The 16,579-nt window shown below is 39.2% G+C and overlaps 1 protein-coding gene across 1 annotated transcript in view; it reads right to left on the reverse strand.

The window, feature by feature from the left end:
• Positions 1 to 9,625: 9,625 nt before the first annotated feature.
• Positions 9,626 to 16,579, reverse strand: part of ppp1cc.S (protein phosphatase 1, catalytic subunit, gamma isozyme S homeolog) — a 14,479-nt gene continuing 7,525 nt past the window's right edge. Inside the window, 5 exon segments of the mRNA NM_001087435.1 lie at positions 9,626 to 10,512; positions 11,874 to 12,008; positions 12,893 to 13,116; positions 14,218 to 14,322; positions 16,348 to 16,578. Coding sequence (NP_001080904.1) covers positions 10,423 to 10,512; positions 11,874 to 12,008; positions 12,893 to 13,116; positions 14,218 to 14,322; positions 16,348 to 16,578 — 785 coding nt within the window. The 3' untranslated portion in view covers positions 9,626 to 10,422.

Genomic DNA, 16,579 nt, shown 5'->3' on the forward strand with positions numbered 1-16,579 from the left:
TATAATATAAGGTAACTAAAAGTCAACAAGTAGTATGGCGGCTACATGAATATTTGTTTATATTCTCTGCATTACAGGTTCTGACTGCTGAAGTCATATTCCTAGGCAAGGTGCAGTAAGCTTTTTTTCCCACCAAGTCATCCAATTTGGGGTTTTAAAAAAGGGCAGACACCCTGTAGTATTGTAAACTGGCCAATGGAAATGTACCATATAGCAAAAATATTATATCTGGCCATCAGGCCCGGACTGGCAATCTGTGGGTTCTGGCAAATGCCAGAGGGGCTGCTATAAGGTCCCATAGAAAGTCACTATTTAGTGGGCTGGTGGGGGCTGATTGGACCTCTATGTACTTGAAATGCCAGGGCTTATTTTAATTCTCAGTCCGGACCTGCTGGCCATTAACCTTAAATACTCCTTCTTGATTTCAATCTCTTGTTTTAAACCTACTATATCATTTTGGATCCTAATTTGTCATGTCATATTTACAACAAATAAATGTGGGAGAAAAGCAAAGGCAGCTATTCTTCAGGCGAACAGATTCAGTTCTTTTATCTGTTACCCTGTTATCCACCTTTCACATTAAAAAAAACCCTGCAAGACTTACATGTCTAAGGCCCTAGAGTTTGATATTCCAACTGGAGATGGACTGCAGATTGGGCAACCCCATTTTAGAATATCATGAATGGTTATATCCAAGGGATCTAGGGTTTACTGTCATACAGGGTAAAATGTGCAGAAAAATTATATAATTTCAGGTAACAATTGTTTACCAGCAGAAAGCCCATTTGTTCATCGTTAGGATTTTATTATGTATAGTATGTGCTGTGAGGCAATGAATGAACAGCTTTCCCCTGGAAATGTATTAGGCTGAAAATGTCCTCTAGTCTAATAGTGATTTACTTCCTTATTCCTCATTTATTCCTAAATAGACAATTCAGACAGTAGGTTTTACAGCCTTGCTAAACCAGATACTCCAGGATATAAGTGCATTCAGGAAGTCTGGGAGATAATGAATACAGGGGAACAGAAGTTTCAGTACATATAAAAGTGTCCTATAAACAAACATTCAATTCATATAACTTTAAAATAACTGAATAAACAATATAAAATGCTTTCAGGAAAGTGAATACAGGCATGGGATCTGTTATCTGGAAACCCATTATCCAGAAAGACCAGAATTACGGAAAGTCCATTTTACATAGACTCCATTGTAATGAAATAATCCAGATTTTTAAAATGTATTTGCTTTTTGGGATTATTCAATGTTTACGTGATTTACTATGATGGTCAAAATTAAGAAAAATCCCAGGTCCAATGCATTCTGGATAACAGGTCCCATACTTGTTTTTAAATTTGTTGCAATCATAAAGATGGTCAAGGGTTATGGAAATATAGCGTAAAAAGGGATTTATAAAAACAGTTTATACTATTTCCAATGGTTCCAAAAAGTGATAGAATGTGTATCTTATGACATCATTCTGCATCTATACAGTTAAAGGTATAGTGCACTGTGTCAAGTCACAGCAGCTACACAAGTACCTACACATCAGCTATTGGATAAATAAGACCCCGTGGCATTGCCTTTCTAGTTTTGCATTTAAATGGAGCCTGACTGGGGCCTAAAAGTTTTAAGGGTTGTACTTGGATGCAGGATGGGTCCCCGTTCGTAGTATTGCACTGGAGCCTTTCAAACTCTTGTTTCTTCCTTGAGGTCCCCAATCAAAAATTGTTGACTTTTTTTCCTACAAAATTTAGAAGGTCACAAAGGACACAGTCTCACGCCTCCATTTATTTACAAGTATTTATGTTTTTATTTCTGTTGATGTTCCGTTTTAACATTTTATGTTTTATGTTATGTAACCAAAGCTATTGCAGATGATTAACCAGGTTGAGCAATACGATAAAAAAGAAAAGGGTGGTTGTGCATTGTTTAGATTTTTTTACTAAGAGACGATTCGTTTAATGTTTATTGATAAAATTAAGATGGAAAAAATGATGCAAAGTGCAATTAACCAAGGTCAAAAAGGGGCAAATACCCTTCCACAGAACTGAAATGTGCTTGTGTTAGAATAAAAATACTTGCTAAAAGGCATTTAGTTTCTTAACATCCTACCTATACAATCTAGCCCTCTCCCTCAATCTTTTCATGTGGGGTTGTATGATTTCAGGTTGATTCTATGATCTCATGGACCCAAAACAGGTCAAGACCACAACTTGCTTTTGTAGCCTTTGCATTGGTCTGACTGGTTTAGTAGATGAAGCTCAAGTACTGCTGTGTGACTGCTTCACACTAAATAGATAAGTGCTTTCAAGGCTTCCACTCAGCAGTGCTTTCTCATAACTCAATGGGGGTCGAAAACTGACATGAATGTTTGACCAGTAAGCAATTAGTTTTGATCAGTCTACAATATATAAGGTTTTTATTGCCAAATGTACCAACACTGGAGAAATTTTGTAATTATTTAGTGATTATTTAGTGATTTTTTTTGTAGCCCTGTCCCCTAACATCTCCTCCTGTCCCCTAACTTGCCCATCTTTCAGATGCACAAGTTAAGGTGGCCATACACGTAGAGATCCGCTTGTTTGGTGATTTTGCCAAATACGCGGATCTCTCCCTGATATGCCCACCTTGAGGTGGGCGATATCGGATTACGGGCAGTCGTATCGCGGGATCACATCAATAAACAGATGTGGTCCGAGATCCAACGAGAATTTTTAACCCTGCCCGAACGACTTTCGGACAGATATCAATCGGGGAAGCACGTTGGAGGGCCCCACACATGGGCCAATAAGCTGCTGACTCAGTCTGTTGGCAGCTTTTATCGGCCCGTGTATGGCCACCTTAAGGTAGCAGCAGAAGATTCAGAATGCAATGGGGCACAGCATAGCGTGGCCTATGCCTCCTGATGCTTTGAGCAGAGTGTAGCATTACCTGGGGTGCAAGGTGTTTGGCTGCCAGGGTCCACATTGCAGCTCAGTAGAAATCCAACACACTGTCCATTTCTAAAGCTTTGGACAATATTGAATAAATAGATGCTAATGAATTACTTAAATATCAACTGGACTACCAGATGGAGCTATGTACCAAAATATGGGACACATGGATACTAAAAAGACCACCTCTCATAACACTCTCAAACAGAGAATGGATGTACCTCTACTGCAATAATGGGTTGATTAGTTGATTAGGAGGCTTGATAAGACAGGACCTAGAGTGCACACTGTTTTTCTTGCCCTCAAATGTAACCCCCCTTCCCCATTATGCTATGTGATTAATATGTTGGAAACTATTATTTTTGTATTACTGAAAATGACAAAATCATTAAAAAAAATCACTTTAAACCATATTTTCTCAACAGTCCTTTTTTTTTTTGAATAGCTTCCAATTTATAATTCTGCGCCCATTTTAGCACTATGTAACTGAACCATTGTCTTAATCAACATTGTGTGTGAAATATTAATGGTAGTAGTTTAGCATTTTGTTCTCGCTAAAAATCCAGTAAGCCACCCAAAGAAAACATGTGCATTATATAAACAGGATAGTCACACTTACCTACAATCTAAACTTTTTTTATACTGAAATTCAAACAGTTGTACAGATATGTTTTGCATGGGTGTAGGTTTGCTTTTTCTAGTATGTTACAGTATTTATATAGAGTTGCCAAGCCTTAAACCTTTAGACACATACAAGAGTCCTCTGCACTCAACCCATTATCAATATATCTAAGACAGCGACATTTTGTGCATACTGCTACTAAAAAATGCCTTACCCTTTAAACAAAACAGGGATTGTTTGTCCATATCTTGCAATATATTTAAGCTGGCCAACTACGTCAAAGTCATCCCATATGTGGCCAGTCCTACGCTCAATTTTCATCTGATTCATTAAGAATTCAATTGCTTAATTGTATATTTTACAAAGGGACTAAGTTTTACCTGCAACTTACTAGCTGCTTTCAAAGTAAAACTCCCAAACTTGGCTGCCCTTTTATTAGACACCAGTGGGATCACCTGACTATAGCTGGGAAGGGTGGGAGCTACAACATGGAGCTGGTCACTGCTCCCGTAGAACTATAACAAACAAGGGAAAGTTGTGCTCACCACTATTTTTTAAAACCATTAGGCGGGGGTGCAATGAGGCTGTGACCACAAAATACATATAGACAAATACAAGATTCCTCTGCACTCAACCCATTATCAATATATTTAAAGGGGAAGGAAACCTAGTCAGCGCAAACCCCCCACCCCCCCTCCCGTTTGTTGCCCACCCTCCCTCCTCCCCCCTGGAAACTAGGTTTCCTTCCCCTTTAAGACAGAGACATTTTGTGCATACTGCTACTGAAAAATGCCTTACCCTTTAAACAAAACAGGGATTGTTTGTCCATATATTGCAATATATTTAAGCTGGACAACTACGTCAAAGTCATCCGATATCTGGCCAGTCCTACGCTCAATTTTCATCTGATTCATTAAGATTTCTATTGCTTCATTATACATTTTACAAAGGGACACAAACTGTCTCTGTCTTAAATATATTGATAATGGGTTGAGTGACAGGATTGTGTACAGAGGGTGGTTGTCAATAGTTTATACATGGGGTGCATTGTAATTAATGCAGGGCCAGAACTAGGGTAGACAGAAGAGACACCCACCTAGGGCCCAACAATAGGAGGTGCTGGGCAGGTACCTGCCTACCCCTAGGCCGTGTTCACTCTCCCCTCCCCAGTTGACTTGGCCCAGCCCTGAATTAAAGTGAAGTTGTGGAATTTTTCTCCGTAAAGTGGTTGTACTGGTAGATACTGTAGCTTCAAGAAGCAGTTAGATGACTTTTTAGGAAGGGAAAAAGTTGATTCAGGGAATGGTTCAATCTTGGAACCAGTAAGGATTCTTTCCTCCTCTCAAACAAATTGGAAAGGCTTCAGATGGAGTTTTTTTGTCTTTATTAATATTATAATAATACACAAAAGCCATGAATATCCTGTAAATGATATCCTTATAAACTGCTCTTGGTGATGTTAACAGTTATAAACAGAGGTTAGTGATGTCATTTTTGTCACATGACTCACTCAAACTTTTTTAATAAATAAAGTAGCCCGTGTTGGAAAATAACAGGATATTAGCAGTAACCTTGACGTTCCATGACCTGTACATGGTCCTCAGTGACTTATAATATGCTTACATTTTACAATAGGGGGTACTTTATTCTCTATAGTATTAACGTATTTATAAAGAACCAACATATTCTGCAGCACTGTACAATAAATGGGTATATACTGAACCTAGAGATTGCATACAAAAAAAGTAAAAACTGATACAAGAGGTAGAGACTGAAGGCTTTGCCTTCCTCTGGACCAACTAACAGGCAAGTTTTATTTTAACTATTCGGTTCAGGATTTGGTTCGGGATTCAGCCTTTTTCAGCAGGATTCGGTGTAAGCCAAATCCTTCTGCCTGGCTGAACCAAATCCGAATTTGCATATGCAAATTAGGGGCGGGGAGGGAAATCGTGTGTCTTTTTGTCACAAAACAAGGAAGTAAAATTTTTTCTCCCCTTTCCACCCTAATTTGCATATGCAATATTCGGCCAAATCTTTCGCGAAGGATTAGGGGTTTGGCCAAATCCAAAATAGTGGATTCTTTGCATCCCTAATTTTAACAGAATGTTTGAATACTTTTTTTCAATCTAAATTTCATGTACATCAAAGCAGCATTTTCCCTTCAAAAGCTCATATTTTACTGTACCAGTGCCTTTATTCTTTGCAATGAATACAAGGTTTAATGCAAGTATGTATTTGCAATATGCACACTGTGTGGGTCATTGTAAATAGGCTCTAACACACCAGCCTACAAATGTAATGATACACCCCCATCTCCTGGTTGAAAATTGTAATTACTTTTTGAACTTATTTTGGTGTTTAGTGAAATGGTGATTTTAACCACTTTTTTTTCTTAATATTAGGTTTTAGTGATTTTATCGCATTTTACTTTATTTGCTTTTTAAAAAGTCTACATGGTTTTGTAATCCTATGCACATTGGTAAACTATTCAAAAGAGCTTTGGCAGGAAGGATTTTTCTGCAAATTCATCAGACTTTGTAGTTTATGAAAGAATATGGTTCTGATGAAGGTAAACATTTATGACCTGAGTAAAATACATGGATAAACTAAACCCCACAATTAAGAAAAGCCCCTACCTACTAACTTAGATAGTCCCCCCCCCGCATAATCAATAGACCTGAAAATGTCCCTAAAATATTTCTCACCTATCAGTGCAGATTGAGCCCATCGGAGCTCATGCAAGCCATCTTCCGGATCTTTGGATTTCTTTGGGTCCTCTTCTGGCACTTTTGGCGCATGTGCAGTTTGTAAGAACCGGAAGACCGCTCCAACTGTGCATGCCCCAATGGGGCACTCTATTAAAGATGCGATCTGGAAGAAGGCGCCCACAAGATCCACTTGGCTTACTCTGCACTGATAGGTGAGAAATACTTTAGAGACATTTTCAGGGCTATTGAAGTATGCGGGGGGGAAGCAGGGATGTAGTGCTGCTGTAGCCGACTTCTGCGCTGAAAATAGAGAAATTCTTTCTTACTTACCGTAATTTCTATTTCCAAGTCACTACCATGGCAGCATTCACAAACATGTATTCCCCTCCCCTCAGGTCACTGGTCAGGAAAGGGTTAATCATTGTCTATGTATCGTAGCTCTAGAAGGGAGGGAAGTTGGTGAATGCTGCCATGGTAGGTGACTTGGAAATAGAAATTACGGTAAGTAAGAAAGAATTTCTCTATTTCCCAAGCCACCCATGGCAGCTCTTCACCAACATGAGAATTCCCAAAGCCAAAAGAATGGAGGGACACAGTTGATGCTTATAGAATTTATTATGCGTGCAACACAGCCTGCAGAACTTTTCTCCCAAATCTAGCCTCTTGGGAGAGTAAAGGGGGCCATACACGGCCGATAAAAGCTGCCGACAGACAGCTCGAGATCTGGCCCAAAGTCAGCCAGATCTCGATCAGATGGGACTAAAAATCCTGTCGGATCGTGGTCGCATCTGTTTGTTGATGCGGTCCCGCGATCCGAACGCCCGTTAGGCATCGTTAGGATCCGATTGTTAGGCCCTAGGGCCCACGATTGGATCAGTCCGATATTGCCCACCTCAAGGTGGGCATATCGGTGGAAAGATCCACTTGTTTGGGGACATCGCCAAACGAGCAGATCTCTCTGTGTATGGCCACCCTTAGACGTCTAGTTTATAATGTCTGATAAAGGTGTTAAAGGAAGACCACCTGGCCGCTTTACAGATCACATCTGGCGGAGCTTTTGCTTCTGCCGCCCAGGAGGCTGCCAGTGCCCTGCCTGCCTTGTGATAAATAAATACAATGCAGCACACGATCCATCTACTAATGGTCGCCTTGGAAGGGGCCATACCTCTTCTTGGACCCCTGGGGATAACAAACAGTCTGTTTTCCTCCATGCTTTTGTACGGGCCAAGTAATGAGCTATTGCTTTCACCAAATCTAAAGCATGCAACAAATGCACCTGTTCAGTCTTGGGATTTGGACAGAATGAGGGTAGCGTTATCTCCAAATCTAGGTGAAACTGTGACAGAACCTTTGGAAAAAACTCAATGGTATGGTATGGAACACCAACAAATTCGGACACCATTTTACTGGATCTAAAGCATTTCTGCTTAGAAAATCCGCCTGAATATTCAACCTGCCTCGTACATGAAGTGCTACTAGACCTTTGATATTTACCTCCGCTCCAGGACATTATGGTTGAAAGCTCCTCGATCAACTGACGACTCTTGGTGCCTCCTTGTCTATGTACATAAGCCACGGCCGTGGCATTGTCTGAACGGATCCTCACCCATTTGTGGGCAATTCTTTCTGCAAATGCCAAAAGAGCTAATCTTATGGCCCTCGGCTCCAAGACATTGTCTTTTTCTACTCTGAATTAATCATCTCTTAAAAGTAGAATACCGCTTCTTCAAAGACAGAAATAATGTATCAGCAGGAGCTTTTTGGCAATTCTTCTGTTAGACTAAGTGTCTTCCTCACTGCCTTAATCAGCCAATCTATAGCTGAAGAATCAAAGGCAAATTCTTCATCCGAAAGGACTTCACCTTCTTCTGATAAATCAGACTGAACATCTGCAGGGTCATAGAATTCCTCCTCAGATATTTCAGAAAGAGAATCATAAAGCACTTCTCTAGCCCTTTTAGGTCTCCTAGTTGACACAGAGGCTTCCTGCACCCCCTGCACTACTGCTTGCTTGATAATAGACACCAAAGCATCCAATTGCGGAATGGGAGAGGCTTGAGGCTCAGCCATAGAAGGTTGGGAGTCAATAGACTGTTTCCTTGATTGATGGCTGTCTCCTTTCTATGGTTCCGCAGAGGCAGAGAGGCTATAATGGAAATGGCATCCATCAGCCTCACAAACTGTCTCATATAGCCATAACAAACATCACTTCTTCCCCTTACCTGCGTCCCTTTTCCAGAGCCAGGCTCCATCTTCATCCACAACCTAGCGAACATAGGTTGATTAACAATGACCACCCAAAATTAAAAAGTAAAGTTTTCTATTTTCCCTTCTCTCACCAGAAAAAAAACCACTGTTCTGATTCAAACCGCCGTCAGCGTCATACCAGAACACCAGTGCGCTATAAAATAGCGAGAGAGGGAGGAAGTGACGCCACGTCCGTCGGAACGCAGAAGCGCTGGCTCTGTGAGACGAACTTCCAGTGACGCGTATCCGGGTATTGAAGCGAAGCACGCGTCCGGTAGCCAGCAGTGCATAGGACCGCACTATACCATCATCGTTTAAGGCTAGCAGAGCAGTGAGCCAAATAGGTGGACCAATGACCCAGCCAATGGTCCTTCTCCGCTGCAATACCCCCAGGAAGCATTTGGGAGGCATCAGGGGAAAGAGAGAGAGCTAGGCCCTGGTAACACTGTAAGCCAAACACAGTGACCTGGACAGGAAAAAAGACAATGGGGAGGTGGCGTACCCCGGATGTTATAGTAGTGGGTAGTTATTGCAACTAAACTGGTTAGAGGGATGGAAGACTTAAATTATGAGGGTATACTGTCAAGGTTGGGGGTTGTTTTCTCTGGAAAAAAGGCGCTTGTGAGGAGACATGATTACACTTTACAAGTACATTAGAGGACATTATAGACAAATAGCAGGGGACCTTTTTACCGATAAAGTGGATTAATAAAATTGTCCCACTTTTTCGTGTGGTAAAACCTCAAGTTTCTGTACAGATCATGTACTGTTCACACTACATCTTTGACAGAAGTTTATGCACTTATTTAATAGTGCCAATACAGTTCCCTCTAATTCCTTCTCAACCTTAAACGTGTGTGTGCACTTTTTTTTTTTTTTAAACGGTGTGCTCAGGTCAGGATTTATAAAAAATTGTGTATTTTCACACAAAATTCTTAATGTGCACCTTAATATGTTGTGTACACTGGCCTCAAAATGTGTGCGTGTGCCCACCTTAGAGGGATCACTGAATTCAGCTGCTTGTGAAAAAACTAGAAGCCCCATGAATGAAAGCGAGAGCCACAAAAACACTTCATTAGATAACCTACAATAAACAAAAGCTGTACAGGTGGCTCAAACAAAAAATTTCCTTTATTAAGAAAATAAATGAAACCAGTAAACATTAAGTGACACCTTTGGCATGTCCCAAGTCTTCGCAAGTTCATGTGAGGAAATCTATTTCCCTCTAATATAAAAAAGAAAAAAAAATGTAATGCCATTAGGAAGTGCATTGTTATGTCTAAATATCCATTCTTACATTTTTTGAATAAACCATGCAGACACTAAAATTTCAGACCCATCTCCATAGCTATGGAAGACATGAGCAATACACTGACAATGCAGATACAAGTTGTAGGAAGTAGAACACAATTAAAATAATGGCTTTAATATCATTTAAAGTATACAGTACGGGAAATGTGCTTTAATTAAATATACATCGAGTCAGTGATGCTGGCAAAGTCAAGGGAAATCTAATATGGACAGATATACAAAGTGAGAACATGACAAAAAAAATCCCTTTAAAACAAATAAAAATGTTCACAGTGGTTTGAAGAAACAATATGCAACTTATAGCCCATGAGTGCCCTCTTTAGGTATTTTATAAAGGGAAATAATGAAGCTTACAGTTTTGGAGTGTACAGTAACACTGGCATAAGGGAAGCAATTCAGCAGATGAAATGGCCTATGTGCTTTACAATAGAAAAATGCGCGGATGAGAAAGTAGCGACCGCAGTAGCAAATACAACTCATTAAAAAGGAAGCAGAAAAAAAAGCCACAAACATCTAGATGGACCTAACCAGGACACATTACACAATTAAAAAAAATGAGATTATATACTATAATACAAGTCCAAAAATTAAGAGCTTTATTTATTTCTTTGCTTGTTTTGTGATTATGCCTCGTGGTGGTGTTACGGGTCTGCTTGCATTAGGCTTCTTTTTCTCTGCAGGTTTTAGAATCTGAAAGTAAAAAAAATGAATACAAATCTGTATCAGACACACAGCATATTAGTTTGGCAAGTGGAGAGCAACACAGAACTTGTGTGTGCAGGTAACACACTGTAGCTTTCTCTAGCTAAAAACACACATTATATGTTTATAATACACAATTATACATGTTTACACTAAATTTTTACACAATGCTCCATATTAAACATCTTTTGACCATGCCAAGCAACCAATCAGTAATTACAGCCTAAATTGCTGCTTCCAATTAATTTAAGTGAGGGGGTGGATTAAAATGGCACTTTTTCACTTAAATTTTTCACTAAACTTTTGCCTAAAGCAGTGCTGTTCAACATCTGTGGTACTGAGGGCCGTAATTTTTCTGGCCTAGATGGTGGAGAACCGATAATGGAAGCCAGTGTTGACCACGCCCAGTTTTTAAACAACACCCACTTAAAACCACACCCATGTTACCTACCACAAGACCATGTCTACATTAATGGTGGTAACACACCAAAAAACCAAATGTTTAGTGATCATTGCAGGGATATCACTCATATGTAAAAAAAAAAAAAAAAAAAGTTAAGACATACCCTTAAATGGTCAATGGTTTCTTTTCTTAAAATGCCTTTATTAGGACATGGGCTCTGACCCCAAACAATTGGCAACGTTTCAGACCACAAAGTCTTTTCTCAAGCCACGTGGCTTGAGAAAAGACCATGTGGTCTGAAACGTTGCCAATTGTTTGGGGTCAGAGCCCATGTCCTAATAAAGGCATTTTAAGAAAAGAAACCATTGACTGGTGCCGTCAATAACTAATGTGTACATATTGTTCAGCCTCATGAAAGTCCATAACACACAAACGTAAAAGTTCTGTACTTTTGCCTAGCTTCTCTGCTGGAAAAGTTCAAACTAGCAAGGACCTTAATACTGCATGAGCTGCTCCTCCATAAGAAACAAGTATAGTACAGGAAATAATTGCTGCAAAGGCTATAAAGTAAACTTATGGAGAGAAACATTTGCAGCCTAATGAAACAGAACCTTCCAAGTTCTACTTATATCATAAACACAATGAGAAATGTGGTAGATGTCACTGCTTGCCACAGGAAGACATTGCTATTATAATCACAAGTGAACTTTCTTCATCACTAGACTGATATATAATCTTAAAGGTATACAAGACCTATGATCTACAACACTTACTGTGCCAAAAAGAGGTCTAATTAGGCAGTAGTAGGATAGAGGGCATAAACTACTTAGTTAAATAAATCCAGCTACTTGGTTAAATAAACTGTTAAATAACAGTGTGGACAAGGTTTTAAGCAAAATTTTAAAAAAAATAGATAAAAAAAAAAAGTTCTGCAGACTGATCATACCTGGAAGGAACACATTAATGTTTCATCTACACTCATCATTGCTCCAGCATTATCAAATTCCCCACAATAGTTTGGGGCTGAGAACAGAGTAACCAGTTGTCTCTTGGCAAAGAATTCATACCCATCTTCAACCACCTGAAAAAGAAATGCAACCATTAATTCAGGGGGTGGGGGGGCAAACAAGTGTTACTTTAGAAGCAGGAGAACTGAACCAAGTTTTCCCTTCTAAATTTCCCCAAAAACAAACCATAACCCGTTTTGCTAATTTCACTTACCAAAGACATTGGTTAAGAGCTTACAGCTCAAGTGTTAGCAATTTTCCAGCATGATATATATATAATACACAAAAGCCATGCATATCTTGTAAATTATATCCTTATAAACAGTGAGTTCTGATGTCATCAGTTATAAACGGTGAGTTCTGATGTCATTTCTGTCACATGACTCACTGAAACTTGTGTATTAAAATAAATAAAGTACCCCCAGTTGCAAAATATGAGGAGATTACAAGTTACCTCAGAGTTCCATGATATAGATGCACACTGGGTACATTTTTAGACTTAAAAAGTCCAAAATTTTATTAACTTGCATATTTAAAAATAGGTCTATTTTTAAATATGTAAATAAAGAACATTTTGGACTTTTTAAACTCTAAAAACGTATCCAGTGTGCATCTATATTTTTGGGATTTTTCTATTTGTGGCATCTGTGGATAGCACCTGGGTCAGCTAACGTTGAAGGTGTGCTGGATGAAATTGGGAATATATATCTATATCTATATATATATTTGGGATGCATGGAATCCACTTTTTTGGATTCGGCCGAAACCCCGAATCCTTTGTGAAAGATTCAGCCGAATACCGAACCCTAATTTGCGTATACACACATCAGCAATATGACAGGCTGTACTGAAAGATATACAAAGTGGTTTTCCACCATTAACAAGTCTTTGTGCATCTCTTAAAGGTTACAGGTTGACAATATAAACAGACAATAATACAGCTTATTTCACAACATACCTGATGAGCTCGGCAAATGAGATCCAGATCATGTTTGTGAAGAAATTTTGCAACCACTTCAGCTCCAAAGGTAAAAGATACACCTCTGTCGTTTTCACCCCACCCTAATACATCTTTGTCAGGATCAGACCAAAGTAAGTCGCACAGAAGACCCTGGTCTGGAACATCAGTAGGTCGCATAATTCGTCGGATCTGTTCCATCGACTGAAGATCGGGAGACAAGCCTAAAATAAAATCACCGGTTAGTATGAAATAGTTAAAATCATTAAAAGACATTACAGAGCAAACCACTCCCACCCCTTCAGTAATGTTCAAATTGGGATTTTACTGAAGATTAAAAAGGCTGCTGTGATGAGCATGCTAGGCAACTCTGAGGTCTCTGGGACAGTTTACAATCCCCCCGAACTGCCTTCCGCCTGCTAAAATGAAAAATCGCCTGCTGCAATGCACTAGCAGCACTTTGATTTCCGAAGTCGCCCAAAGTTTCCTTGTGAGTCGACTTCGGAAATCGAAGTGCCATGGATAAGCTTTCTGCAGCAGGCGCAAATGCACAGCAGAAAATAAAAGCACAGAAGACTGGCGTTCACACATGCATTGGAAGTCATAAGCTGCATCCCATAACTTCACTCAGTACATACCCAAAAATACAATTAGATGAATTGTGTAGTTAAATTCATGCCTTTAATGGTACATATTGAACGCATTATCAAGCTCAACTCCCACCAGCAACATAGTTCATTTTCAAAATTCTTACCAAGAAAATGTGAAAGGCCAACTATTTTCAAACCAAGGCAGCCAAAGCTACTGGTCTGGAATAATAAAACCATAACCTCAGAGGAATGCTACCTAACCCTGCATAAAGGTAGAGTCCCTAAACCCCTTCAAGTGACCAAAACGTTGAGAGCCTTTGACCAGTCTAAACACTGTTCAAAGTCTTTTCAATAAATACATTTGTGCTTTTTAGGGTTTAGTCATCAGGGTCACCTTAATATGGAATTTAGGCACCAAGAATGGCACCCGGACTTGCAATTTGTAGATTTTGGCAACACCAGGTGCTGCAGTAAGATGACAGGCAGTCACTGTTTATTGGGGTTGTGTGGGCCTGTGTATTTGAAATAGAGGGCTTATTTTAAATCTCAATTCAGACCTGCTCCCCACTTTGCAAATGGTATGATGCTCTGTCACTCACCAACTGGAAATGTATTGCACATACTGGAAATGAATTGTTCATGCAAAAGATTTATATGAAAACTTTATGACAGCTTTGAGTTGTCAAATTCGGATGGGGGGGGTTATCCCTTTAAGACATTAACAGTTCTAGTTACCTCCATGACAGCAAAAGATCTTCTCATCAACTATAGCAGCAATTGGCAAACAATTAAAGCAATCTGTGAATGTTTTCCATAACTTTATATTATATCTTCTTTTACCTAGATAAAAATAAAATTATACAATTGTCAAAAACAGCACACACACGTCTTGTGCTCAACAGTGAAACAATACAATATTGCACATGCAAATATACAGAACACCGCCCATACCTAAAGAGTCAAATATGAGAGTCAGCCATACATTTCTCATATATAAATCAAGCGAGGACCCTTTATGTAGTGTGGTTGTGAATTCATTAAACCTGTTAACCCCTTCCATATCAACAGGCTTTGACTTTGCCTCGCAAGAGAAATGTAGAGTACCACAGTTCAGAGAAACCAGAAACATTAAGTCTACAATGCTGACAAGTCAGGTATATGGGGAAGCAAAATCAAAATACATGTAAAATTGTTCAGTGCTTTTAAGGCAATGTCAAAAAGTGCAAAGCCATATTATGCGATCAATAAAGCTGTGTCACATTCACTGATGATCACTTCAAAATCCATGTCAACAGCAAGTTTATTTTTCTTGACACTGGCAGTTTTACACAGCTCATTTCAAGATGTTCAGCAGCTGTGATGTGCTACCAGGATTATGTGAATGTGCACAGCATCTGGAGACGCTTCCTGCATTAGTTTCCATACTCTGTCAAATTTAGTCCTAAACAAGCTTAATTAAAAAAATTTATTTAAATCAAATTGGGAGCAGAAGTAGTAAATACTATTAGTAAGCATGTTGGAGACCTCTAGTGACCAAAAAGAGGCAAAACCACAATCTCAATAATTTCTCCAAAGCATGCTATTCAATAAAAAAATATTTTATTCACATCAGTAGTTAAAAAACATGTATAGTAATCCCTCTAACGCCTAACGCGTTTCATGCTTACCCAGCACTTAGTCATAGGCAGAATCCAACTAGTCTCTCTTATTTAGTTCCTTAAATACTAGCACATATAGTCCCTCCCCTTAGTAAAACCAATCACATACATATGTTACAAATGCCATGTATCATCCAATGGACTACAGGCTTTGTTCAAATACAATGATCTATATGTTAGATAATACATGTTACAGGGCATATACGAAAGTGTAATTCACAAAAAGTCATAAGAAAATATAATTAAATATAGCAAGTCACATCAAATGTGTAATTGAGGCCTATTGGCAACCTGGTCTGTAGGTGAAAGATCCAATATACCTCTCTTTTCTTTAATTTCGTCAGGAGGTCACCCCCTCTAATGCCTGTCTTAATTTGTTCTATCCCTTGTATAGAAAACAACACACGCGGCGATCTTTTTTCTATTGTCGCTCGAAATCGCCTAGCGAGGCAATTTCGAGCGACAGTAGAGAAAAGATCGCCGCGTGTGTTTTTACGCTGGCGATTTTTCGCGATTCCCCATAAACGCCAGCGCAAAAGTTTCCCCAGCGATTGCGGCTTAAAAGTCGCGGCGAAAAGTCGCGGCGAGTCAAATCGCGGCGCTATCGCCTAGTGTGGCCTTAGCCTAAAGGAGCACGAAGCAGATGCAGAAGAGTATTCAAAAGCACCTGTGGTTGCTAGCTAGCATGGTGTTGCAAATGAAAACAAGCATTACTAAACTACTATCACCAGTGGAACAATAATATAAGCTGCAAAAGCACTGAGAAATTCAACTTTATGCACAATAACAATGGCCAATTCTTTAAGCATTTTAACTGGACATTTTTATATATTTGAGTTTCCTCTTCCAGTTCTTCCTCTTGCTTTCATTGCAAAATGTTACTGAAGAGGCTACAATTTAATGGTTATTGTTAATTATCTTTACTTACATAACCTTTCCAACCTGTCATTCAAATCACTGTCTGGATGTGAGGGTAAGTGTGAGCCTAGCAAACAGATAGCAGTTTTCTAGTATGAAATGTGAAGACTAAATTTAAAATAAAATGACATTGCAAAATGTCTTAAAACGCAATCTACGCTTTTATGCCAAGAGTTTATATTATCTAGAGCCACCTCTTTCATATACTTTGGTCTTTTCTTTCCCTTTTAGGATGTTAAAATACAAGTTTGCCTTTTTCAGTAAATCAAAATAAAATGTGGGAACTTACACTCATCATAAAAGCCATAGATTCTGTTAATGCTGGCACATTCATGATTGCCTCTGAGGAGGAAGAAGTTCTCTGGATATTTGATTTTGTATGCCAAAAGCAGACAGATGGTTTCTAAAGACTGCTTGCCTCGATCTACATAGTCTCCTAGGAATAGATAGTTGCTTTCAGGTGGGAAGCCACCATATTCAAATAGCCGAAGTAAGTCATAGTACTGCCCATGAATGTCACC

This window comes from Xenopus laevis, chromosome 1S (genome assembly GCF_017654675.1).
Source record: "Xenopus laevis strain J_2021 chromosome 1S, Xenopus_laevis_v10.1, whole genome shotgun sequence".
Classification (NCBI taxonomy): Eukaryota; Metazoa; Chordata; class Amphibia; order Anura; family Pipidae; genus Xenopus; species Xenopus laevis.